The sequence below is a fragment of the Myotis myotis genome, unplaced genomic scaffold (genome assembly GCF_014108235.1).
Source record: "Myotis myotis isolate mMyoMyo1 unplaced genomic scaffold, mMyoMyo1.p scaffold_m19_p_6, whole genome shotgun sequence".
Lineage (NCBI taxonomy): Eukaryota > Metazoa > Chordata > Mammalia > Chiroptera > Vespertilionidae > Myotis > Myotis myotis.
In genome coordinates, this window is record NW_023416368.1 from 77,765,475 (window position 1) to 77,788,479 (window position 23,005).

Genomic DNA, 23,005 nt, shown 5'->3' on the forward strand with positions numbered 1-23,005 from the left:
GGGACACCTGGCTTCGCCTCTCTGGGCCTCAGTTTCCCCAGCCATAAGAGCGCCCACGTGCTGGGGATGTCACGAGGGTTAAATGAATCCATGGACGACCAGCACTTCATACAAGACCTGACACTTAAGGAGCTTTCCACGACTGCCACCCCCTTCTCGTCTTTGTCATTACTTTTACTGAGCACTGTGCGTGCTTGGTCCATTTGACGGAAGACAAAAACTGAGGCCCAGAGAGATTGAGAGGGGTTCAAGGCCATACAGTGAAGGGTGGTCTTTGTTGGACTCAGCTATTGATTTTAGGGCCTGATGTCTATAGCAGGTTCTATTGATACCAGACCCTGGAACAATGGGCCCCAAGCTTGTGGTCACCACAGTACATTCACGCAAATCCAGGAGCCTCCCGACCACACTTGTGCTTAGGACTCCAGGGGCCTATGGGACCCACTTCCTTTCCCTCTACCAATCCTTGCCACCCCCACCCCAGATGCCCAAGGAGGCATCTGATTCATGGGAGGGCTGGGCAAGCTTCTGGGAAGGACGTGGGTTTTGAAGGTTGAGTAGGAGTTCTCCAGGTGCAGACTCAAGATGAGAGAGGGCTTTCAGTGAGACTGATTGAGTGTAGATTGTTGGCATGGTCCCTGCCTTCATGATGTCCATATTCTGGGGGGAGGGGAGGGCAGAGACAGAAACACTGGCTGAAAAAAGAAAAAAAAGAAACACTGGCTGAACAGATAATATACAGTAGTAACTAACTTGAGAGATTGCAGTGTGTTTGGGGGGCTGCCTTTGGATTGGGTGGTCTGGGGGCTGAGAGAGGAGCCAGACAAGATAAATCCAGGGAACAGCCTTCCTAGGTAGAAGGGCACACAGAGGCCCTCCCTAGAACAGGAATGTATTCAAGGAACAGTGAGGAGGCCAGGAAGCCAGCGGAGATGGAGGAAGGAGAGGCTGGTGGGCACGGGTCTGCTTACACAGAGCCCAGGGATTGTCCAAAAGGATTCTGGGGCACCAGGAGCCACTGATGCTGCTGAGCCGGGCAGGGACACCTGGCTGTCACGGCTAGGGGTGGGGTCACGGCTGAGTCAGACCTTCCCAGGCTCCTACCCCCATGGGTGGGGCCCTGGTTAATGGGAGGGGGACATGGACACCACTAACCCCTCTGTTCTTTCTTACAGACCCCAGTGGGCACACCCAAAGGTATGCTTCTGGAAGGGACTGGCTGGGCCTCAGCGCACTCGGTGCCCAGAGTGGGGATGGTATTCGTGGGGAGAATGCCTTGTTGCTAATAAGTAACAATAATGGCAACAGGACTGTTATTGTTACTATTCCCAAGGAGCCCGACTTGGAGCCCGGCCCCAAGACCTCATCATCATTGTATTTAGTTTTCACAACATCCCTGGGGTGGGGTTGCTGCAGTACTCCCCACACGCACCCCGTCATAGACAAGGAAACCAGGCCTTGCAGGGGTGTGACTGGGTGAGGAGTTGAGGCTCTGGGTCCGTCCTGCCCACTTGAGGGTGTCTGGCCTTGGCTGACCCTCTCTGTCCACTTGCTCTGAGCTCCTGGGCAGGTGGTGTGGGGGGGGGGGGGGGGGGGAGGGTGCCTTGGTTTTCACATCTATAAAACCTGGTCTGTGGGGATGAGAGTTCAGAGGGGCTGGTGGGGAGAACAAGGTCCCCACTGTCCTGGAGATCAGGCACCATTTAAAAGAACAAGAGTCCAGGAAACAGATTAAAAAAAAAAAAAAAAACAACCAAAATTTGAACTCTGGGACCCATTTTATTCCCCCCCAAATTATTATAGGTATAATATACACATTTGCAAATATTTCACATGTATATAGGACATTTAAATGTATATGCTTAGGTATAAATATAATCGTTAATTAAATATATTCATTATATTAAAATTATTTAATATAAATTATATTTTTGAAATATACCTTAAACTTGTCTACTTTCCAATGGGGAGTATGGAAGGAGAGTCACCAGCTAGAAATGAAGGTGGTGGCCAGAAGTGTCTTGGCCTGATTTCTTTTGTGTTAATTATTCATAAGGAGAGTCTCCTTGTCTTACTGGGGAATTAAAAATTTATAATTGAAAAAAATCTACGCAGGCTTCTCAGGGATTTTGTGAAAATCACTTGGGCCGAGAGACAGGAAATGGACTGTGGGCCCATGTGTGTTCTGCGAGGGGAGGGGTTCCATGTGTGTCTGGGAAATGGGGGCGTGCGCATGCTAGGGTAGGGGCCACGTGTCTGGGCAAGTGTGCCTACGAGGTGTCCATGTGATGGGGGACGTCTAGATGTCTGGGTGGTTGTCCTGGTGTCTGGGGATTCTGTCTCATCATCTCTCCTCCGACCCTCATCTCTCTCTTCACTCTTTGCTCCCGAAGCAGCGAAGCCAGCCTCCAACACCCCCGTGAGGACGGTGGAAGGCTCCCCCATGATGAAGGCAGGTAGGTCAGCCCCCAGCCTCGGCCCCCATGTCCAGCTGCTGTCCTGGGCCGAGTGTCGGTCCTGGGGAGCCTGTGGTAATGGGGGTGGTGGCCGGACCAAGGCTGTAGCTCCAAGCCTGGGGTAGGGCCTGGCCGATGCCTCTGCTTTGGCTCCTTGGTCACACGCCGGTCCAACTTCCCCAAGAAGATGGGCCCCCTTGCATGGCTGCTCTAACCCATCACTTTCTCACAGCTTCCATCCCCTTAACCACGCCACTCGTTCCCGGAGCCCCGAGGGGGTGGCGCACATGTTCAAACACAGGCGCACACTGTAAATCCTCCTCCTCTACACACGGGCTGCCTCAGCAGGGGGCGTGAGTGCCCTGTCCCTGGCGGTGACCAAGCTGGGCCTCAGGCATTCCTTCTAGGAAGCAGGAAGAGACAGGGTTAGTGCTAAGCATTCTACGAGGTCAAGTTCAAATCCCTGCTGTGCCCCCAACACCTGGCACCTGAGTCTCCAGCTGCGGGAGGGGTGGATTTGCAGTGACCTCACACCTAAGGCCTCGCAGAGAGCCATAAAAGTCACAGAACCTTCCTGCTGTTATTGGGGTGAGGAGGGGGTGAAGACCTTCTTAGGGACAGGGTGGCTGGGATGTGCCAGCACTCGGGAGGCAAAGGCAGCAGAGAGGCCCAGGGTCTCCGAGTTCTGTCCCGGCAGGCAGGAGGCAGGGGTACTATTTCCAGAGAAGAAGGGGGGCCTCTTCAGGGCTCCTGTGCCAGTTAGACCACCCCCGAGGCCAGCACTTGTCCCCTCAGTTGGCAACCTCGTGCAGTGTACGTCCCGTCCAACTCTGTGTCTGCAGATGGGGGTGTTAGGCTGTGTAGGGACATGAGATTAACATTGAGTCATTCTTTCAACAAGTGCTTATTGAGCCCCTGCTGAGTGACACAGCTTGGGGGAGCTGGTATTCTGATGGGCCCACAGCCCATAAAATTAACTTACGGAGAAAACAAGGCAGACCCTGAGGAGTTGAAGGGGGGACAATTTTAATAAGGGGGTTCAGGAGAGGCCAAAGTTTAGGAGGTGACATTCGAGCAAGGACCCAAAAGAAGTGAGGGAGCAAGGCGTGCAGACATCGGGGCTAAATGAGGTCCAGGTGGAGGGCACGGCGCATGCAAAGGGCCTGAGACGGGTATGCTGTGTTGTGGCAGTAGAATAAGCGAGGGAGAGGGACACACTGAAGTCATGGTCTTGCAGGGTCCCCTAGGCATGGGAGCCAGGGAGGGCCTGGGCCGAGCAGGGATGTGCTCACTGGCGTCCTCTGGTGGCCTAGGGAAAACAAGCAGTGGGAGGCCAGGGCCAATCCTGACGCGAGTTCTCACAGGTGCCCTCTAGTGGCTTTAGGGAGAACAGACCGTGGGCTGCAGACGGGATGAGAAGTGTACTGGGTTCAGGGTGTTCTGATGGACAGAGTAGAGGGTGAGAGAGGGAGAGGTGGGAACTGCTCTTACTGGGGCAGCAAGACCCGGGAGGGGCAGATTGGGAGGGGCTCTTGGACGTGGTGATGTGGGGGTTCCCATGGTAGGGTGGAGGGAGGCAGTGTGATACTGGGATTTGGGGTGGGGTCCTTGGGGGTCAGTGCCAGGACTCGGTCTCCCCGTGTAGTGTTGTGGTAATGACTTCTACAGAACGTGGATGAGAAGCTGGGCATGGAATAGTGGCCCTAAGGGGTAATGACAGTCACTTGTTTTGAGAGGAAATTATCCATTCTTCAGAGAGGTAGATGAGGACAGACTCCATAGTCGACTAAAGAGAGGTGTGGACAGATAATGCGGGCGTCTGGCCTGTTAACCCAAGTTCCGATGGTAGCTCTGACCATGGGCAAGGCAGCCCTCCTTCTACACACTCTCTCTCGGAGCAAGTGGGATAGTTTAAGGCTTCCCACATAGGGTGGGTGGCGAGGATGGGCCTCGTGTGGAGCAGAGGAATACAGACCTGCGGCCAGGGCACTGGGGAGCCACAGAAGGATGTTGAGCTGGGGAGGTCTGCGCTTAAGGTGTCCCCGCTGCTTGGCTCTGTGCTGCCAGCTCCCCTCCCTGGCTTGGCTGCAGCCCAGCGGGGGGCACTTGGGCGGGTGGCCATGGCATAACCCGTGCCTCTCGTGCCAGCCATGTACTCGGTTGAGATCACGGTGGAGAAGGACAAGGTGACCGGGGAGACCCGGGTGCTGTCCAGCACCACCTTGCTCCCTCGGGAGCCGCTCCTTCAGGGCGTCAAGGTCTACGAGGACGAGACCAAAGGTACGAGACCCCCACTCCCTGCCCCAAACCCCCTCTCACTGCCTGAGCCAGAGCCTGACCCCCATCTGACCTGACAGGGATGCCTTTCAGGGACAGGGCCTCAGCCCGCTCCGTTGCTTAGAGCTTGAACCCGTGGCCCAGTCCTTCTTACATTCCAGGCACTTGCCTTGAAGGCTGGCTAAGCTCCAGGTGCCAGACGGGGCCGGGAAGCAAATCCCCAGTGGGACTCCCTGGTCAGTGAGCCAAGCCCTTCTTCTACCCTGAGCTCACAAATAACTTGTTGAAATAATTACTGTTGTGATAGAGGCTACAAAAAGTCCCAAAGATAGAGGGGGCCACGAGCTGGTCAGGCAGGAGGGGGCTAGGGAAGGATCCTCAGGGGAGGTAAACAGGAGCTTATTGGGTGACAGCACCGTGTAGGGGAACAGTGCACCTGTCAGAGGCCACAGCACGTGCAAAGGCCCTGAGGTGGGATGGAGTTTGCTGGACTGGAGGAACTGAGAAGAGCCTGTGGACTGATACAGAGTGGAGGGAGGAAACTAGAGAACTTGGGGAGGGGTGAGCAGGCAATGATATCTGATTTGTTTTCTAGGGTCCCCCTGGTGACTGTGAGGGGAACAGGTTGTGGGAGACACCCAACTAGGAAGACTGGAATACAGAGGAGCAGGGGAGCTGGGGCAAAAGGCCTAAGTCTGTGTGTGTGTGTGTGTGTGTGTGTGTGCGTGTGTGCGCGCGCGCGCATGTGTGTGTGAATATAATTCATATACCATCAAATTCACTCTAATTTAAATAAGAAACATGTTTATTTAAACTGTACACTCCATCAGTATTTACAGAGCAGTTTCTTTTTTTAAAAATATATTTTATTGACTTCAGAGAGAGGAAGAGAGAAGGAGAGAGAGAGAGAGAGAGAGAGAGAGAGAGAGAGAGAGAGAGGGAGGAGAGAGGAGAGAGAAATATCAATGATGAGAGAGAATCATTGATCAGCTGCCTCTTGCACACCCCCTTCTGGGGATTGATCCCTGCAACCCAGGCATGTGCCATTACTGGGAATTGAACCGCAGCCTCCTGGTTCATAGATTGATGCTCAACCAGTAAGCCACCTGGTCAGGCCATAAACATCTTTGTTCACTTTTGGCGTGAGCGGTAGGATATACTTAAAGGACCCTGGGGAGGGGGAGTTCTGGCAACATTTTTGTGATACTAGTAAAAGAAAATAAATCCACTTTAGTAAACAAAGTACGTTTTAAGAAGACATGTTAAAAGGTACATTAAAAAATCAAGCAGCGTTCGCTTTGGCAGCACATATACTAAAAAAAAATTTTTTAAAAATTGGACCGATACAGAGAAGATTATGGCCCCTGTGCAAGGATGACACGCAAATTTGTGAAGCAGTCCATATTTTATATATATATATATATATATATATCTCAAGGCAAACATTAGCTTTCTTGATGGAATGGAGTTCACAGGACCAGTCCCCTGAGTCAAGTATAAGGTGAATACAATTCAGCTCTAGAGCCCATTAGCACATCCACAACATTTCCCTCGTAAGGAAATGATAGAAGGTGCTCCGTGCACAATTCTGTGGGTTTGGGTGTGTTCACCACATGGTACACCCTCACTAGCTACTTCCAGAACATTTTTGTTCCCCAAATAAAACCCCATCATCTCCCCCTCCCCCCCCAGCCCTTAACGACACTGACTCGCTTCCTGTCCGGGACATTTCACACAAGTGGGATCGCACGCTGCGTGGCTTCTCTTACCGAGCGTCATGTTTTTAGGGTCCATCCATGTTCACATCTTATGACTGGATTGTATTCCGTTGTTTGCATGGACCACATTATGTTTATCCCGCCATCTGTTGATGGGCATTTAGGTTGTTTCCACCCTATGGCTTTATAAGTTTGTGTGAGTGAATGTTCCATTTTTCTTGGGCAAATACCTAGGAGTGGAATTGCTGGGTCATATGGGGACTCTTTAACCGCATGAGGAATTGCCGGGGTGTTTTCCACGGTGGCTGTACCATGTTATTTTCCCACCAGCAGTGCATGAGGGGTCCAATTTCTCCGCATCCTTGACATGTTAATGTGGGGTTTTTTCTTTGTTAGTATAGCCATCCTGTTGGATGTGAAGTGACATTCCACTGTGGTTTTGATTTCCAAAGCCTCATGTTCTTAGTTGTTATTTGAGTCTCTGGGGTGCCCAGAATGCTATTATGGGGGTCCTGCTATAGCCCAGCTCTGCTGTGCTTTAGCAGCGGTCGCCACCCGGTGGTCCGTGAGGTCCGAAAGGTTGGCGACCACTGCTTTAGAGCATAGACCCAGGTAGGATTCTGGCCCAGTTCTCATCAGCTGTGTGGTCTTGGCAGAAATGACCGCATGAGGCTGAGTGGCAGAGATTTCTGTGCTGGCAAAAGGTCCTCACCATGGCCCCTCTGCCCAGCCCAGCCCTGCCCCTGGGGAGTCAGGACCCTCCAGACTGGACTCTGGTTGCTTAGCAATGGGAAGGTGATCCACTTCCATGGCAGCTGAGGGCTCAGATTCCTATCTTGGGGCAATGGCCATTGGGAAATACTCAGCTTGATTCTGTATTACCTGGCCATACCCATCCTCTGGGCCTCCAGCTCAAAGTCACTTTGAGGTCTTGAAGCGTGGACCCCCCCCCTCCCCCCTGGAAACTGAAAGTTGAGAGCACTTTCCTTCTGGCCAGAAGCCAGAAATCTGAGCCCTGACCCTTGGCCAGGGAGGAGTGAGTCCTCAGGCTCTGTAAGCCCCTCCCTCTTCCCCAGGCAGCCAGGCAGCTGTGCTTCTAGGGCTGTGATCTGGGGCTGGCTTCAAACTGTGGCTGAGACTCCTCTTGGTGCTGAAACCCCATCCTTAGAGACTGCAACACAGTTCAGAAAGCGACAGATCAGAGAGACACGGAGCAGGACGGTTGGAGAGATTTTGAAAATGCTTTTAACAGATTGATTACGAGGCGTTAGGGGAGAAAGATTGACTGCAGGAATAAAACTCTGCCCCATGGAGAATGAATGTTCTTGTCAAACACAGGTAAAGCATTTTCAGAAAGTGGCCATGTTCTGAACTGCAAAGGTGTCAGTAATATCTTATGCTCTGTATCCCCAGATCACAGTCCCTCACTCCCCAATGTTTATAATATCTTTTGTAATAAATCGTGGCTTAGAGAGACAATCAGTCAAAATGGAAGTTATAAAGATATTTAAACTTGAAAAAGGACAAAGTAATTTAATACATGGGCTGCAGCCAAAGCTGAACTCAGAGGAGAGGTATATAGCCTTTGGGCATTTACAGGAAAACAAGAAAGACTGGGTGAATGAACTAAAATTAATTCAGGATCAACCACATAAACCAGAGGAAGGAAGAAAGGATCCCTGCAACTCCTCAGGGCCAGGAAACAGACCTGGACCGGGGTCAGGGTCCACCTAAACAGCTCTGTAGCCTCCTGCTAATTACTTCCCTTCTCTGAACTTCTGTTTCTACCGTCTTTTCAACAGAAAACAAAACAAAACAAAAAGCAGAAGCACAAATAGTTTAAAATGCAAGACAGCCCTGACCGGTGTGGCTCAGTGGATAGAGCGTCGGCCTGCGGACTCAAGGGTCCCAGGTTCGATTCCGGTCAAGGGCATGTACCTTGGTTGCAGGCGCATCCCCAGTGGGGGGTGTGCAGGAGGCAGTTGATCGATGTTTCTCTCTCATCGATGTTTCTAACTCTCTATCCCTCTCCCTTCCTGTCTGAAAAAAGTCAATAAAATATATTTAAAAAAATAAAATAAAATGCAAGACAATAACATCCCAAGTCATTGAATTCCAGTCTTTCTTTGTTTATAACAAGTGCTTTTGTGCCCAGGAATTTTCCTGTGTACTCCAGTGTGGCTGTGCCCACAGATCCCAACAGGGAGCTTAGATGTCCGTCTAATTTGGTTTATGGTTTTCTCTCTTTTAAAAATATATATTTTTATGATTTCAGAGAGGACGGGAGAGGGAGAGAGAGATAGAAACATCAGTGATGAGAGAGAATCATTGATCAGCTGCCTCCTGCACGCCCCCTACTGGAGATCGAGCCTGCAACTTGGGCATGTGCCCTGACAGGAATCGGACCGTGACCTCCTGGTTCAGAGGTCAATGCCCAACCACTGAGCCACACCGGCCAGGCTATGATTTTCTCTTTAGCCTGGAGTGTGGCTCGCAGACCTGCCAGGCCTTCCCTCCGGTCTCGGGTCTCACTCCCTCTCTTCACCCCGCCAGTGGTCCATGCCGTGGACGGCACCGCGGTGAACGGGATCCAGCCACTGAGCTCCTCCGAGGTGGACGATCTCATCCACAAGGCAGATGAAGTCACGCTGAGTGAGGCAGGGCCCGTGGCTGGGGCAGCAGAGACCGGGGAAGCGTCGGAGGAGGCCGTCCGGACCACCACACCCTCCAGGCGGGAGATCACCGGAGTCCAGGCGCAGCCTGGCGAGGCCACGTCCGGCCCACCGGGCATCCAGCCTGGCCAGGAGCCCCCGGTCACCATGATCTTCATGGGGTACCAGAATGTGGAGGATGAGGCAGAAAGCCAGAAAGTGCTGGGGCTGCAGGACACCATCACGGCGGAGCTGGTGGTCATCGAGGACGAGGCCGAGCCCAAGGAGGCCGCCCCACCCAACGGCAGTGCGGCCGAGCCCCCGACCACTTCAGGCTCCAGGGAGGAGAACCAGGTGGGGCCCGAGGCCCCTGCCAGCGACACCCAGGACCTTGACATGAAGAAGCAGCGTTGTAAATGCTGCTCCATCATGTGAGCCGCAGGCCCCAGACCCCTGCCCCACCCTCCACACCACAGAGACCCACAGCCCGGCCCCGGGGCCTGCCCACCCTCCACCCACAGTCATGGACCCCAGGACATGCTATGTTGTCACATCTTCCTTCTGAGAACAGGAAAGAGAGGGTCAGGGGTCCCGTGCCCATTCCCACCCCGACACACCCGAAACCAATGAGCTGTGTGCCTGGTAGGACAGAGACACGGACAGACCCACTTCTCCCAAAATGAGGGTCCCCCACGTGTCACGGCAGCTCCACAGACGGGCTTTTGCCCACAGCGTTCCTGGCTGGTGGGACCCAGGCCTCTGTGCCGCCCCAGGCAAGCCCGCTACCCTCCGGGCCCCCTGCCTGTGCCTTTCTGCTGCCTCCGGTGAGGTCTCCGAGGGGACATCGCAGAGAGGGGTGGAGAGCCAGGGGTCCTGGGCGCCTTTTCTGTCCCCACTCAGCCCCTGGAAGTGGGGTTCCCCGGCAAAGGCACTGGTGTCGGGATCTTGGGCAGTTGGGGTGAGGCTGTGCCTCATGGGGGAGCCTCAGTCGGAGGCCAGGCTCCGGTTCTTAGAATAAAGCGGGGGCCCCTCTGGCACCCCAGCCCAATGTGCCCTTCCCTTGATGCTCTCCATGGGCGTGACCAGTGCACGATGGGGCCTGGGAAGGGGGAGCCCAGAGGACGCACACCCAACCTGGGGGAGTCTCTGACCCCTGTGCTGTCTTCTGGATGGGGCCGGTGAGGGTCTTCGAGTTGCACCCTGTACAGGGCAGGGCCATGCGAGCCACTTCTTGTCCTGAGCTCCCACCCTCACTGGGCCCTCCTTCCTCCTGGTGCTAATTTGAGGACCCTGGGGGGCTGCCCCAGCCCATTCTCCAGCCTACTTGGGCCAGAGTCCTGGGTCTCCCTAACCATACCCCAGAGATCAGGCTGACTGCCAGCTCTGCTAGGCTTGGCACATTCTGGGCAGCGGAGGGGCCCACAGCCTGGGGCAGGGAGCGTCCCCTGGTTGCAGCAGGAGACCCCCATTGGCTACCCAGCCCAGTGTGAGCCTCCCCCCACCTCATTGGAAGGGGTGAGGGGTGAGGGACTCGCCTCTGGGTAGCGGACACCCAGGTGTGCACACACCTCTCCCAGGTTGCAGCCACACTCATCCTCAGAGGCACATTCATGCCCACGCTTACGCACTCTCTCCTGTGTAGGCTGTAGGATGACCAGGCCCCATCTTGGGCCCCTCCCCTGGGCCCCCACTGCTGGTGCCCAGGCTGAGGCAGCCCCCTCACCACTGCCTCCGAGGAGCCATGCAAGGGCTGCCTGAAACCAGCCCGGCCTGTCTCAGCTCTGCCCCTTGAGGGTGGGAGGAGAGGCCCTCTCTGAGGCGGCCCCCAGCAGTGGCATGGACCCCCTCCCTCCTCAAGCCGCCAAGTCCTGGAGCCGAGAGCCTGCGCTGAAGTGCCCTTGCTGCCCCCTCTGCTTTCGATGTGTGACAGGCCCATGTTCCTGACTTTCCCAGAGAAGCAAATAAACCCCGTGAACGCCCTGGGTCCTGGAGTTCTTGATTTCTCTGGGGCCGGGAGGATGTGGCCAGCCAGGGGGTGGGTGGGGCCCGCCTGGGTGGCCTTAAAGGGAGGCTGCGTGGGGCCCTGCACTCCTCCAGCTCACCTGGTACTGAGGTGGGGACATTGGTGGAGGCCACACCTACGCTTGAACACATCTGAGCAGCACCTGGGCAGGTAAGACCTGGAGGTAAAGGGACAGCAGCCAGTGGCAGGATTTGCTTTCTGTTTCCCGTGGAGGCCTCCATTCCAGACCCGCCCTGCCCCTCTCATCCCTTGGCGGGGAGGCTGCCCCTTGCTGGCTCACAGCACCCCAAGAAACTGAAAGGATCCCACAGACACCCCCGCGTTCTGTAGAGAACCGGCCCCTGAAAAAAATAGATGGGGCCATGGGGGAGGACGCGTTTATGGGGGCTGCAACCCCATTTGACCTCACTCTGGCTGGGAAAGTCGCTGTGCCCCTGGGCCTCAGTTTGCCCACCTGTTCAATGCTTTGGACCCTGAGTGGGCCCCCCGTCTAGGAGCAGGACATTGGGTGCTTATCTCCACAGTGCTCCCAGCACACCGGGTGACAGTCTCTGCTGTTCGGGGCCTCAGTTTCCCCAATAGGGCGGTAAGGATGGTGGGCAGGTTCCAATCCCAGCTCCACCACCAGCACTGGGCCCTTCGGCCTGGGAGCCGCTGGGCTCCAGTTTCCATGGCTGCAGAACAGACAGGAGGACGCGCAGTGAGTGGTGCGGAGGGAAGACAGCAAGGCTGTCGCCCCCGGTTTCGCCAGAACTGGCCCATGTGGAACGCTCACGCTGTCCCTCTGGGCTGAGCCCTGTGTCTGGACCTGCCTCACACCCTCATCCCAGGCAGGCCGGCCCGGTTTGGGGCTCAGGCCCACTTGACGGAAGTAGAGACTGAGGTTGAGAGGGACCCTGCCCAACCTCCTGTGTCCCCGGCCCCGTAGACTGGCCACTGGTCCCAGTGCCCTGACTTTCCTGGCCGCCCTGGCCAGGCTCTGCACCTCAACCAAGAATCGGGCGGGACAGCTGAGCACCTGGGAGGACCCGCCGCCCAGTTAGGGCCTCTGTGCTCCGTGTGGCAGTGGGACCCGGGCCGTGCCCACCCACCACCATTTCTGCCACTTTGGGTCTCCAGTTGGCTCTTTATATCAGATCCAAGTGGCCCGGGGCATCCTCCCCGCTGTGTGAGGCCCGTTTCATGTGAAGGAAACAGGCTCAGAGAGGCTGCCGGGATTTGAACCCGCTGGCTCCTCCAGACGCCGGCCAGCTGAGCTTGTCCCAGAAAAGGACTCTGGGGGAGTAGCCCCAAAGGTGGGTGGAGCCAGGTGGCACCATGGATGTATGGGACTCAGACCCCCACAAATGGGCAGCTGGTTCCCGTACCTGCTGTGTGGCCCTGGACACAATGTCCCCTCTCTGCGTGGCACTGAGGGTGTGGGAAAGCCAGGTGGCAGCTAGAGGGCGGTTTCGGGTGAATTCCAGCTCCGGGGGCTGGAGGCCCTGGGGCCGGGGCTGGGCTGGGGGCAGAGTGCAGTGGGCATGGTGCCTGGGTGTCCGCTTTCTCCCTCCTCCGACCTTTGTTTCCTGATCCCGGGTGGGGCCGGGGAGGAGGGAGTGCACCTGCCTCCCTTGGGTGGGGCCTTCCCCTGGCAACCTGAGGGGAGGGCGGTGCCGCCAGAGTGGAGCCGAGGCTGGGAGGCTGCTGGGGGCCTGGAGCTGGCAGGTGAGACGGTGGGCGTGGGGGCAGGATGCACCCAAAGCGACGGCGGGGTGGGTCCCGCATGGGGTGGGTCAGTTTTTGGAACGGGGATTCCTGTGTCAGTTGGCATCATCCGCTCACCGGTGGGGCCCTGGGGAAGCAGGGGGAGAGGCACTCCATTCTCACCCCATACCCCTCTGGACCCAGCTGGGGTCCCAGGGGCTGGTGGGGTTCTCCCATTGTTCTTCAATCCCGTTGCTCTGAAATATTGAGGTCTGTGTCCTTCCTGCACCCCCCCCCCCCCGCCCCGCCTCCCCTGCTTCCCCTGCCCCAGGGAGCAGAGAGCTCATCCCTGAGCCTTGCTAAGGTCTCAATCTCCACTCTGGGCTTCTGGCCTCAAATCTAAGAACCTTGAGCCCTGACCCTCCAAGAGAGGGGCCTGCTTGGCACCATGGCCAGAGGCCAGAGAGGCCCCCGTCCCCCTCCACCTGTGGGTTCTGAGAACCCTGGAGGCCGATGGGGAGGCACTTAGCACCAGCCAGAGCCTCGCTTGGGGCGCAGCATATAACAACTCCACGGGGTCCAGGGCTTGGCCGGGAGGGGGGTGCGGGAGGGGCACTGGGGAGGAGGGGGGGGGCAGTGTGTTCCTGTCGGCATAGAGGCTCTGTCCAGCAGGAGACACAGAGACTCAGTTGTGTATCAAAGGGATGGAGGCTCTGCCCAGCCAGGGCCTGGGAGGCTGCAGCCTTGAGTGATGGAAGAGGAGCCCCTTCCTGCTATGTGACCTTCCCTGTCTGAGTCACAGCCTCTCCAGCAGGCCTTTGCCCTGATGGCAGGAGGCCAGTTTCGGTGATGAGCAAGCAAATGTGTGCCCCAGGGGCCATAAACCCCGTTTTGGTTTTGTATTGACATGGGTGTGGAGGTGGGGCTGGGAAGGAGCAATCTAGGAGGGCTTCCTGAAGGAGCGCGACCCACTGGGAGTGAGGGTTTGAACTTCAGGACCTGTTTCCCTGTCACTCCTGTGTGGCCTGAGGTGAGCCACTTCTCCTCTCTGGGCCTTGGTTCCCTCTGCTGCAAATTGGGGACAAGAATGGTCCCCTCATCACAGGATCTTGTGAGGAGCAAATACGATGAGGGGTGAGCTGAGACTTGCCCAAGGTCATAGGTGAGAGGGGCCCTGGGGCCTTGAACCCAAGACCCAGACTGAGTCCCACACTTTGTTGTCCTCAGTGAATCGCCTGGGAGAAGTGGGCCTAGGAGGATGGGTGCCCCACCCTCCCCTCACCTGGAGGAGAGACCCAGCTCTCTTTTCCAAGAATGAATGTGCCCTGTGGGTTATAAATCCTGGTGAACGAACATCCAGCTATTCACTCAGCAAACACTCTGAGTCACCCCTGCCACACCTGTCCCTCCCAGGGAGCCCCAGGGCATGGGGACAGAGCTGACCCAGAGGACAAGCTGTGGTCCACAGGGGAGCCTCAGAGGGGCAGCCAGGTCTGCAGCTAAAATAACCCAACCCCCACACCCTGAGAACCTGGAGTGAGTACTGTTTGCAGAGACCACACCCTGTCAGCCAGCCATTATTAAATTCCTGCTGAATACCGGACTCTGGCTGGGCTGCAGGAGAGGTGCTCGCCCACCGGGGCCCTGAGAGAGAGGGTCCTGGGCCAAGAGGTGGGAGAAGACAGGCCTTAAGTAAACTCATTCCCCTTTCAAAGACACGTTTACCCCTAATAACTTCCAAAGAGAAAATCTCTGTGGGTGACTGCTCCGTCATTGGAACAGTGGCTCAGACAGTGTCTTGGGATTTACTGTCCAAGCCGCTGTTTTAAACATTGTTTTTCTAATTATAGTTTCAACAATTGATAGATACAAAAATTGCATGATCGATAACCTTGTTAGTTGTAACACTGTTCCCATGATCGATTTTATGTTGCTTGGTAACACTTCCCCAGTTCAAGGACATGCTGTGTTTTCCCTTTTAGAACCACACTTAGCGTTACCAGCAAGTTGGTATAAAAAGGTAGCGGACGTGCATAGCAGCTCTGGTGGAACCAGGGTCCAGGGCAGGGAACAAGAGCTGCTTGAGGAGTTGGGAACAGCCTGTCTTCCTTTTCTCAGCTGTAAAAAGGTGATGCCTAACATTAGGTGCTGGGCCAGGTTTAGGTGATAGCGCCAACAATGGGGCAATCTGAGGGGGCTGCCTGGAGGAGGTGTCCTGTGGGCTGCTGCTAAGGAGGCTGTGGAGGTGCAGAAATGATGGACCTTCAGGCAAAGGGAGCTTTCAGGGGGATGAGGTGGTTCAGATTTGAGGTGGAGGCACCTACAGACTTTGGGAATTTGTGCTGAGGCCAGATGGAGGCCTCGAGCACCTGGGGAAAGCAGTGAGAACTGAACCATGGAGATCCCAGGAACCACAGAGATGTGAGATCGGTGTGTGACCTTGTAGAAAGCGCCTGGACACTGGGGGAGGGGGAGGCGGCTCTGGGCCTCCCTGGGGCACTGGGTTAGGGTGTGGCCTGGCCTAGCAGGATAAGGTCCAGGCATTCCTAGCCTATCCTGGCTTTATGTGGCTGAGGTGCAGTGGGGTTGGGTTGTCTGGGACAGGACAAGGTGCAGGAGAGACCAGGATGTGGCGTCTGGGAAGCTGAAGTCTCTGCCAGTTGCTGCCCGCTCTGGGCCTCAGTTTTCCCACTGGACATCCTTCCACGAGAGGCAGGCCTGCTGGAACCATCTGTAAATGTCAGATGAAAACAATCACAGAGCCCTGGCCGGCTTAGCTCAGCAGATAGAGCATCGGCCTGCGGACTGAAGGGTCCTGGGTTCGATTCCGGTCAAGGGCATGTACCTCAGTTGCAAGCTCGATCCCTGTCTCATGTGGGAGGCAACCAATCCATGTGTCTCTCTCACATCGATGTATCTCTCTTTCTGTCTCTCCCCCTCCCTTCCACTCTCTCTAAATATCAATGGGGGGAAAATATCCTCAGATGAGGACTAACAAAAAATAGTAATAATAAAATAAAATAAATGCCAATTTATTTTTTTAAAAAACAAAAAAACAATCACAGGGCCCTGGCCAGGTAGCTCAGTTGATTAGAGCATCATCCTTATACACCAAGGTTGTGTTTTGATCCCTGGTCAGGGCACAAATAAGAATTAACCAATGAATGCATAAATAAGTAGAACAACAACTCGATCTCTCTCTCTCTCTCTCTCTCTCTCTCTCTCTCTCTCTCTCTGAAATCAATTAAAAACAACAATCAAGCCCTAGCCCAGTGATGGCGAACCTATGACACACGAACTCATTTTTTTGGTTGATTTTTCTTTGTTAAATGGCATTTAAATATATAAAATAAATATCAAAAATATAAATCTTTGTTTTACTATGGTTGCAAATATCAAAAATTTTCTATATGTGACACGGCACCAGAGTTAAGTTAGGGTTTTCCAAAATGCTGACACGCCGAGCTCAAAGGGTTCGCCATCACTGCCCTGGCCGGTTTGGCTCAGTGGATAGAGCTTCGGCCTGCGAACTGAAGGGTCCCAGGTTCGATTTCGGTCAAGGGCATATGCCGGGGTTGTGGGCTCGATCCCCAGTGGGGGACTTGCAGGAGGCAGCCGATCGGTGATTCTCTCTCATCTTGGATGTTTCTGTCTCTCCCTCTCCATTCCTCTCTGAAATCAATAAAATATATATTTCAAAAGAACAACAATCAGCCCGGCTGGCGTGGCTCAGTGGTTGAGCATTGACCTATGAACCAGGAGGTCGCGGTTTGATTCCTGGTTAGGGCACATGCCTGGGTTGTGGGCTCTGCAGGAAGCAGCTGATCAATGATTCTCATCATTAATGTTTCTATGTCTCCCTCTCCTTCTCCCTTCCTCTCTGAAATCAATAAAATATATATTTTAAAAACAACAACTACCACAGAGGGAACTTCAGAATGTGTGTGCCCTGGGAGAGAGGTAGATACAGGTACTGGCAGGGGGCCTGGTGGGGCCCAGAGAGGTTGCCCAGGGATGGCTTTGGGTCCAGACAAGGTGAACTGAGTGAAAGAGGGGAGGAGTAGGGTTAGGGCAGCAGGGGATCCCCAAGACTGGATGTGCAGTGTCTGGGAGATGAGCAGGGGTGCCTGCAAATGGCAGATATACATGAGGCAAGTCGTTGGATCAGTGCAGGGGTGAGATTCACGTGTGGCTGGATCCAGGAGTTCAAACAACATTTTTAGGATGTTGTGTTGGGGTTGGGGTTGCTCTTGAACAGGCTGTGTCCACAAGGGGGCATGAGTGGCCCCCAGAATTGATCAGTTTCATTCCCCCAACCTAACAAGCCTCACAGGAAGAGGGTACAATTTCCACAGTCAAGTGCCAGGATTTCATGTCATTGACCAGGTTGAGTCCTATGTCCATCCAGGAACCAATCACAGAGGCCAGGGGGAGGGAGTGCTCTGATTGGCCAGGCGGGGTCACTTCTCTATCTCTGAACCAATCACAGAGGCCTCTTGGGCAGGACTTTGCCCTTGGAGGAACTGGACATTGTGCCCCTCCCCAAGTGCTCTTACCTGATGGTGTGCTTCCTTCTCATCCTCAGGGAGCTGGGAGCGTCTCCACCCCAGAACTTGTGGTGGCTGAAACCCCAGAACATGGACCGAGTGACCAGATACCCCATCTTCAGCATCCCCCACTCACCAGGCATGGCCGGCCTGGCTCTCAATGGGGACACCAGTTACACATACCAGCTGGTGAATGTGGAGCCCTCGGACAGCAACTGGGGCCAGGACCAGACTGTAGTGTGGGCGGGTGACCGCCAGGCCCCGCCGGACGTGCTGAGGACAGGGGCGTCTTGCAGGCTGCGCACCTTCCTCAGCCAGCCGTCCCTGCAGCTGGAGGACGAGGAGGATGAGGTGATGAAGGCCTACCACCTGGACACCAGGGACACCCTGCTCAGGCGGCCACCGGACCTGGAGCGAGAGCGCTGGGCAGTCATCCAGGGCCAAGCGGTGAGGAAGAGCGGCACGGTGGCCACGCTCCATGGCACCCCTGACAACGGGGGCCCCAGGACCCCCGGGCGACCTCCGCTCGTCCCCCTGGAGGAAAACGTGGTCGACAGGGAGCAGATCAACTTCCTGGCAGCGAGGCAGCAGTTCCTGAGCCTGGAGCAGGCAAATGCCAGGGTCCCTCCGACCCCGCCAGCCTGGGTGGCCCCAGAGTGTGCCCCACCCCGGATCAGCCAGGCCCCCCAGGCCCCGAACACACCGCCCCTCGCCAACGGCTATGCCGTCTCGGTCAAGCCCCAGGTGAAGGGGGTGGTCATGGAAGAGAAGAGGGTCCGCGGTTGGCCCACGGGGCCTGGTGTCCAGGCTATGGGAGACCCCGGGGCCCGGTCCCCAGCGGAGTCACCGGAGGCCCCCAAGGAGACACCCATCGAGCGGGAGATCCGAGTGGCCCAGGAGCGCGAGGCAGCTCTGCGCGAGCAGAGGGGGCTGCGGGGGGCAGCGGGCCCCCAGGAGTTGGTGGAGATACCCACCCGGCCCCTGCTGACCAAGCTGAGCCTGCCGGCGGCCCCTCGGCGGGACAGGGGGCGCCCTTCGCTCTATGTGCAGCGTGACATTGCCCAGGAGACGCAGCGCGAGGAGGACCACCGGCGGGAGGGCCTGCAGGGCGGCTGGGTGTCCAAGCCCGGCTGCCTCTCCGGGGGCCCCCAGCCGGGACTCAGGAGAGCACTGAGCTCAGACTCCATCCTTGGCCTGGCCCCAGACACCAGGGCGGCCGACCCCACTCCAGAGCTGAAGAAGGTGAACCGCATCCCCCCTGACGCCTACCAGCCGTACCTGAGCCCCGGGACCCCCCAGCCAAGGTTCCCAGCCTTCCACGCCCGGGGCAAGCCTGGCGGTCTCGCTGCAGACGAGGCCAAGGCGGTGGCAAAGGCCACAGGGTCTCAGAGGCATCTCTCGGAATCCTCTAGAAAACCCTCAGGCACAAAGCAGGAGTCCTGGAAGCCCTCGGGGGCACCCCCACCAGCCAACAGGGGTGTCGTGCGATGGGAGTACTTCCGCCTGCGTCCCCTGCGGTTCAGGGTCCCAGACGTGCCCCAGAAGGCCGAGCCCCCCCGAACCTGGGGCTGGGAAGTGGCTGGGGCCCCCCCTCTGAGGCTCCAAAGGTCCCAGTCCTCTGAGCTGCTGGAGCGGGAGGTGGAGAGTGTCCTGAGACGGGAGCAAGAGGTGGCGGAGGAACGACGCAATGCCCTCTTCCCGGAGGTCTTCTCCCCGCCGCTGGACTGTGACCCCGACTCCAGGAGCTCCTCCCGGGCTTCGGGTGAGGAGGGCCGGGCGGGGAACCGCTGCTTGGGTCTGGTCCCGGAGACTGGAGCAGAGAAGGGTGGGGAGGTGGAGTTGGGGGTATCGAGAGGGACTGAGCGTGGAGGGACGTCTGGAGGACTGGCTGGTCTCTCTGCCTGTATGTTCCCCGTAAACGGTAGATTTTGGAGAGAGATGTCCACTTCGCACTGTGGCGTTTGCTTTATGGGTTTGAAGGTTTTGTTATTAGGCGCATAAAAGGTTTACAGATGCTGCATCCTCTTGGTCAATCATTCCTCTTTGTTATGAAAGATCTCCTGTGTCACTTTTATTTTTTATTTTTATTTTTATTTTTTTTAAATATATTTTATTGATTTTTTACAGAGAGGAAGGGAGAGAGATAGAGAGTTAGAAACATCGATGAGAGAGAAACATCGACCAGCTGCCTCCTGCACATCTCCCACTGGGGATGTGCCCGCAACCCAGGTACATGCCCTTGACCGGAATCGAACCTGGGACCTTTCAGTCCGCAGGCCGACGCTCTATCCACTGAGCCAAACCGGTTTCGGCTCCTGTGTCACTTTTAATGTTTTCACCTGGCATGAGATCTCACCCATCCATCTACCCAGTTCTTTCTGACTCGCTGTTTTGGTCATTCTTTTTCTTTTCTTTTCTTTTTTTTAATATATATATTTTTTTATTGATTTCAGAGAGGAAGGAAGAGGGAGAGAGAGATAGAAACATCCACTATGAGAGTGAATCATGGGTCGGCTGCCTTCTGCAAGGCTCCCCCTGGGGATCAAGCCTACAACCCGGGCATGTGTCCTTGACCGGAATCGAACCTGGGACCCTTCAGTTCGAAGGCCAACACTCCATCCACTGAGCCAAACCGGCTAAGGCTGTTTTGGTCATTCTATCAGTTTTCCTGCTAGCTCTCTGCTCTGCAAGTCTGTTCACTCACCTGCCTCCTTACATGGCCCAGACAGTCTGTGCCTCCCAGGCCTTGGTCTGATAGATGTTCTGCCCTCGAGGGACTATGGCACGCTCCCTGATGCTCCGTCCTTCCCCCTGACCCCGCAGGCACCACAGGCAGCTACTCAGTGTCCGAGTCACACGTCTTCACCCCCATCCGCCTGCACTCGGGCCTGGTGTGGACGGCAGAGGCCCCTGCTGAGGCTGCTCCTGGGCAGAGAAAGAAGAAGGAGCAGTGGGTGAGTCTAGAGCCCTGGCCACCCCCCTTGGAGGCCTGGCTGAGTCCTGACACCTCCTACAGGAAGGTGGAGTGAGACTTGTCAAAGGTCACATGGCCCCTGAGTTCCTGAGCTGGGACTTGCACCCAGGCCTGAATCCATGCCACACATTTGTAACTATGAGGCCACCTCCTCCCTGAGTGGAGGACCGGGGACACCATGGAGAATAATACCAACTCCAGCCTCACCCACCTGGAACTCACAGCCTGGCCTCATGGGTTTGGGCACCGTGAACTGGGTTCAACTCTCAGCTCTGCCACTTGGCTGCTGTGTGATGTTGGACAAGTCCCTGCCCCTCTCTGATCCTCAGTCTCCTCCTTTGTGAAATTACCATGAGATGAGCCATCTCCGAGCCTTACAGCAGGGCCAGGCCATGGGATGGGTTCCATCAATAGTGACTGTCTTTATTATGCTGAAATTGACAGAAAGAGAAAAAAAACTGCAAGGGGTAGCCTGAGGCTGCACTGGGGGGAACAGCATGGTGGATGGCTGCATCTGTGGTCATCGAGGGGCACTCAGGAGGACCATGTGGGCATGGAACACCTCCCCTCCTGCCTCAAGGGGTGACTGAGTGGACTTTGCATTGAGTTCCAGGTGGGCTCTGGGGTGGGGCAGGGCCGGAAGGCCAGGGCTGACGCATGTTCCTTTCCTGTAGTATGCCGGCATCAACCCCTTGGACCACGTCAACTCGGAGGTGAGTGTGCTCCTGGGGGCCAGGACTGTCTTTTCCTCCCCTGTCTGAGCCCCCTGCCCCATGGCACCTGGGCCATCAAAAGCTTTTCTTTGGGATGTGAAAACGTCACTGGGTAGCTCCTTGATTGGCAGTGTCTTCCCGCGGTGGATTTTGCTTGGATCTGCTTGTGATGCCTGCATGGGCATAGATTGTGTAAAATGGGTGCACTTGCAGCTTCTTTGTCAAATGATGAAGGTTTTGGAACAGATTGGGCCCAAGGCAAGGGCGTTTTCTTTGAGGGAGGGGTTCATCTGAGAGTGTGGAGAAGGCCCGCTACCTCAGTGGGTTTGTGGGACATATTTGGGGCCATCTTGGAGCTGAGCCTGCGAAGCCAGACCCAGATAGTTCCCCTGCCATGGAGCTCCGACGGGTTAGCACATCCCTTGGTGCTATTAGTAGGAGTTGAAGGTCGAAACAGAGGAGGGGGTGGCCCTGCTTTGCCCCTGTTCTAAGCCTAGGCTATGAGTTGGCGGGGGTGGGGGGGTAGGACTCTCACGGGGACTCTGTACCTCCTCTTGCAGGTCCTGGAAGCCACGCGGGTGACCCGCCACAAGAACGCGATGGCTGAACGCTGGGAAGCCGGTGTCTATGCCAGTGAGGATGAGGACTGAGCCTGCAGACGGGGGCACCGTGACCCTATGGGAACTGCCAAGACCATCCCCTAGGCCCCCCGCTTTAGGAAACAGGTCCCCATTTGAACCCACAATCCGAGGACCACAATGACATGCCCACAATCCCGAGGGCTTTCTTTTCTGATTTTATTTTCCTGGAGAAATTGTTCTGCTTTTTCTGGGTCTAAAGCTGGGGATGAAACGGGACCTCTGTCAATTCTTCCTGCTTCTAGGACTTTGCCAAACGCTCTTGGTCCGAGAAGAAAGGAGACCCGCTCCCCTCCCCCACTCCAGTTGTCATTGCTCCCACTAGTCTGAGGGCGGAGAGGCTGGGTGGAGGGAGGCATGGGTCCTGGCACCTTGAGGAGCTGCCGGTCTGCGGAGAGGCACACTCGGCCCCCCTCTAAGTCCCAATCTGAGAAGGGGGACGCGCCCCCACTCCACCCCTGGGAAACCGTCCAGTCTGAGGAAGGAAACCTGAGCGCCCAGTCTGAGGGCCTCCGCCCTGCCCTGCAGGCCCCGCCGCAGCGCGGCAAAGCCCTGGGGACAGCACATGACCTGCAGAACAAGGGCTTGATCTGTGGGCTAAAAGGGGTTCTTCTGTTCCCCCCCAAAACTGCTGGTCCACATCCACCATGAAATAAACCCTCCTCCCTCTGGTTCATTTCTCTTGGTGACACTCACTGCTCCCACCGGAACCTCTGGCCTTCACCCCACCGCACGGGGCTGTCGGGGTCACACAGCGTCCCCAACACGTGGCACACAGTAGGTGCCCCATCAGTGCTTGTGGGGTGACCATCCTCAGTAACGCCAGGCCCAGACTTCGATGCCATCCCATCCCCCTGAGCCAGGCATTGCTCTGAAATCGGTCTGTGCTGATCAAGGCAAGAGCTGTGTGATCCCACTCACAGGGGCGCCTAGAGGAGTCAGATTCACAGGGCCGGAAAGTCGATGGCGGGTGATGGGCTGGGGAGGAGGGGTCAGTGTTTAATGGGGTCAAAGTGTCAGTTTGGGAAGATGAGAAAGTTCTGGAGACGGATGGTGGGGTTGGCTGCCCGGCAGTGTGAATGTGCTTAATGCCACGGACCGTACACTTAGAAATGGTTAAGACAGTAAATTTTGTTATGTGTATCTTAACACTATAAACGGTGGGGGAGGATTGGCTCTCTTGAAGGCATAAGAAGGCTGTTGGGAACCATCAGGGAGGGTTTAAAGAATTAGAAGTGGCCCTGGCCGGTTTGCTTGGTGGTTAGAGTGTCAGCCTGCACACCAAAGGATCACAGGTTCGATTCCCAGTCAAGGGCATGTAC

The 23,005-nt window shown here is 55.9% G+C and overlaps 2 protein-coding genes and 1 pseudogene across 8 annotated transcripts in view; all 3 read left to right on the top strand.

The window, feature by feature from the left end:
* Positions 1-11,085, top strand: part of PALM (paralemmin) — a 25,570-nt gene extending 14,485 nt beyond the window's left edge. Inside the window, exons 6-9 of one of the 3 annotated variants that reach the window (XM_036312555.1) lie at positions 1,176-1,197; positions 2,394-2,456; positions 4,605-4,736; positions 9,005-11,084. In XM_036312555.1, coding sequence (XP_036168448.1) covers positions 1,176-1,197; positions 2,394-2,456; positions 4,605-4,736; positions 9,005-9,537 — 750 coding nt within the window. In that variant the 3' untranslated portion in view covers positions 9,538-11,084. Of the gene's footprint in view, positions 1-1,175; positions 1,198-2,393; positions 2,457-4,604; positions 4,737-9,004 lie in introns of all 3 variants that reach the window. The other 2 variants (XM_036312553.1, XM_036312554.1) reach the window with 2 other exon arrangements.
* On the top strand, positions 1,182-23,005 carry LOC118657867 (mitotic spindle positioning). Of its 5 annotated transcripts, XM_036312550.1 has the most exons (6): positions 1,182-1,197; positions 2,394-2,456; positions 17,397-19,120; positions 20,182-20,312; positions 21,007-21,045; positions 21,606-23,005. In XM_036312550.1, exons 3-6 carry the CDS (start codon positions 17,449-17,451, stop codon positions 21,693-21,695), a joined length of 1,932 nt encoding a protein of 643 aa, XP_036168443.1. In that variant the 5' UTR covers positions 1,182-1,197; positions 2,394-2,456; positions 17,397-17,448; the 3' UTR covers positions 21,696-23,005. The 5 variants fall into 5 exon arrangements, with proteins under 5 accessions (XP_036168443.1, XP_036168444.1, XP_036168441.1 ...); XM_036312551.1 differs by lacking the exons at positions 1,182-1,197; positions 2,394-2,456 and adding an exon at positions 4,605-4,736; XM_036312548.1 differs by lacking the exons at positions 1,182-1,197; positions 2,394-2,456 and adding an exon at positions 10,998-11,275.
* Positions 6,042-6,142, top strand: LOC118659407 (annotated as a pseudogene).

Coding starts and splice junctions, on each gene's coding strand:
- LOC118657867 (XM_036312548.1), top strand. CDS start 11,022: ATGTGTGACAGGCCCATGTTCCTGACTTTCCCAGAGAAGCAAATAAAC. Junction 19,121..20,181: donor GAGCTCCTCCCGGGCTTCGG/GTGAGGAGGGCC, acceptor CTGACCCCGCAG/GCACCACAGGCAGCTACTCA. Junction 21,046..21,605: donor TGGACCACGTCAACTCGGAG/GTGAGTGTGCTC, acceptor CTCCTCTTGCAG/GTCCTGGAAGCCACGCGGGT.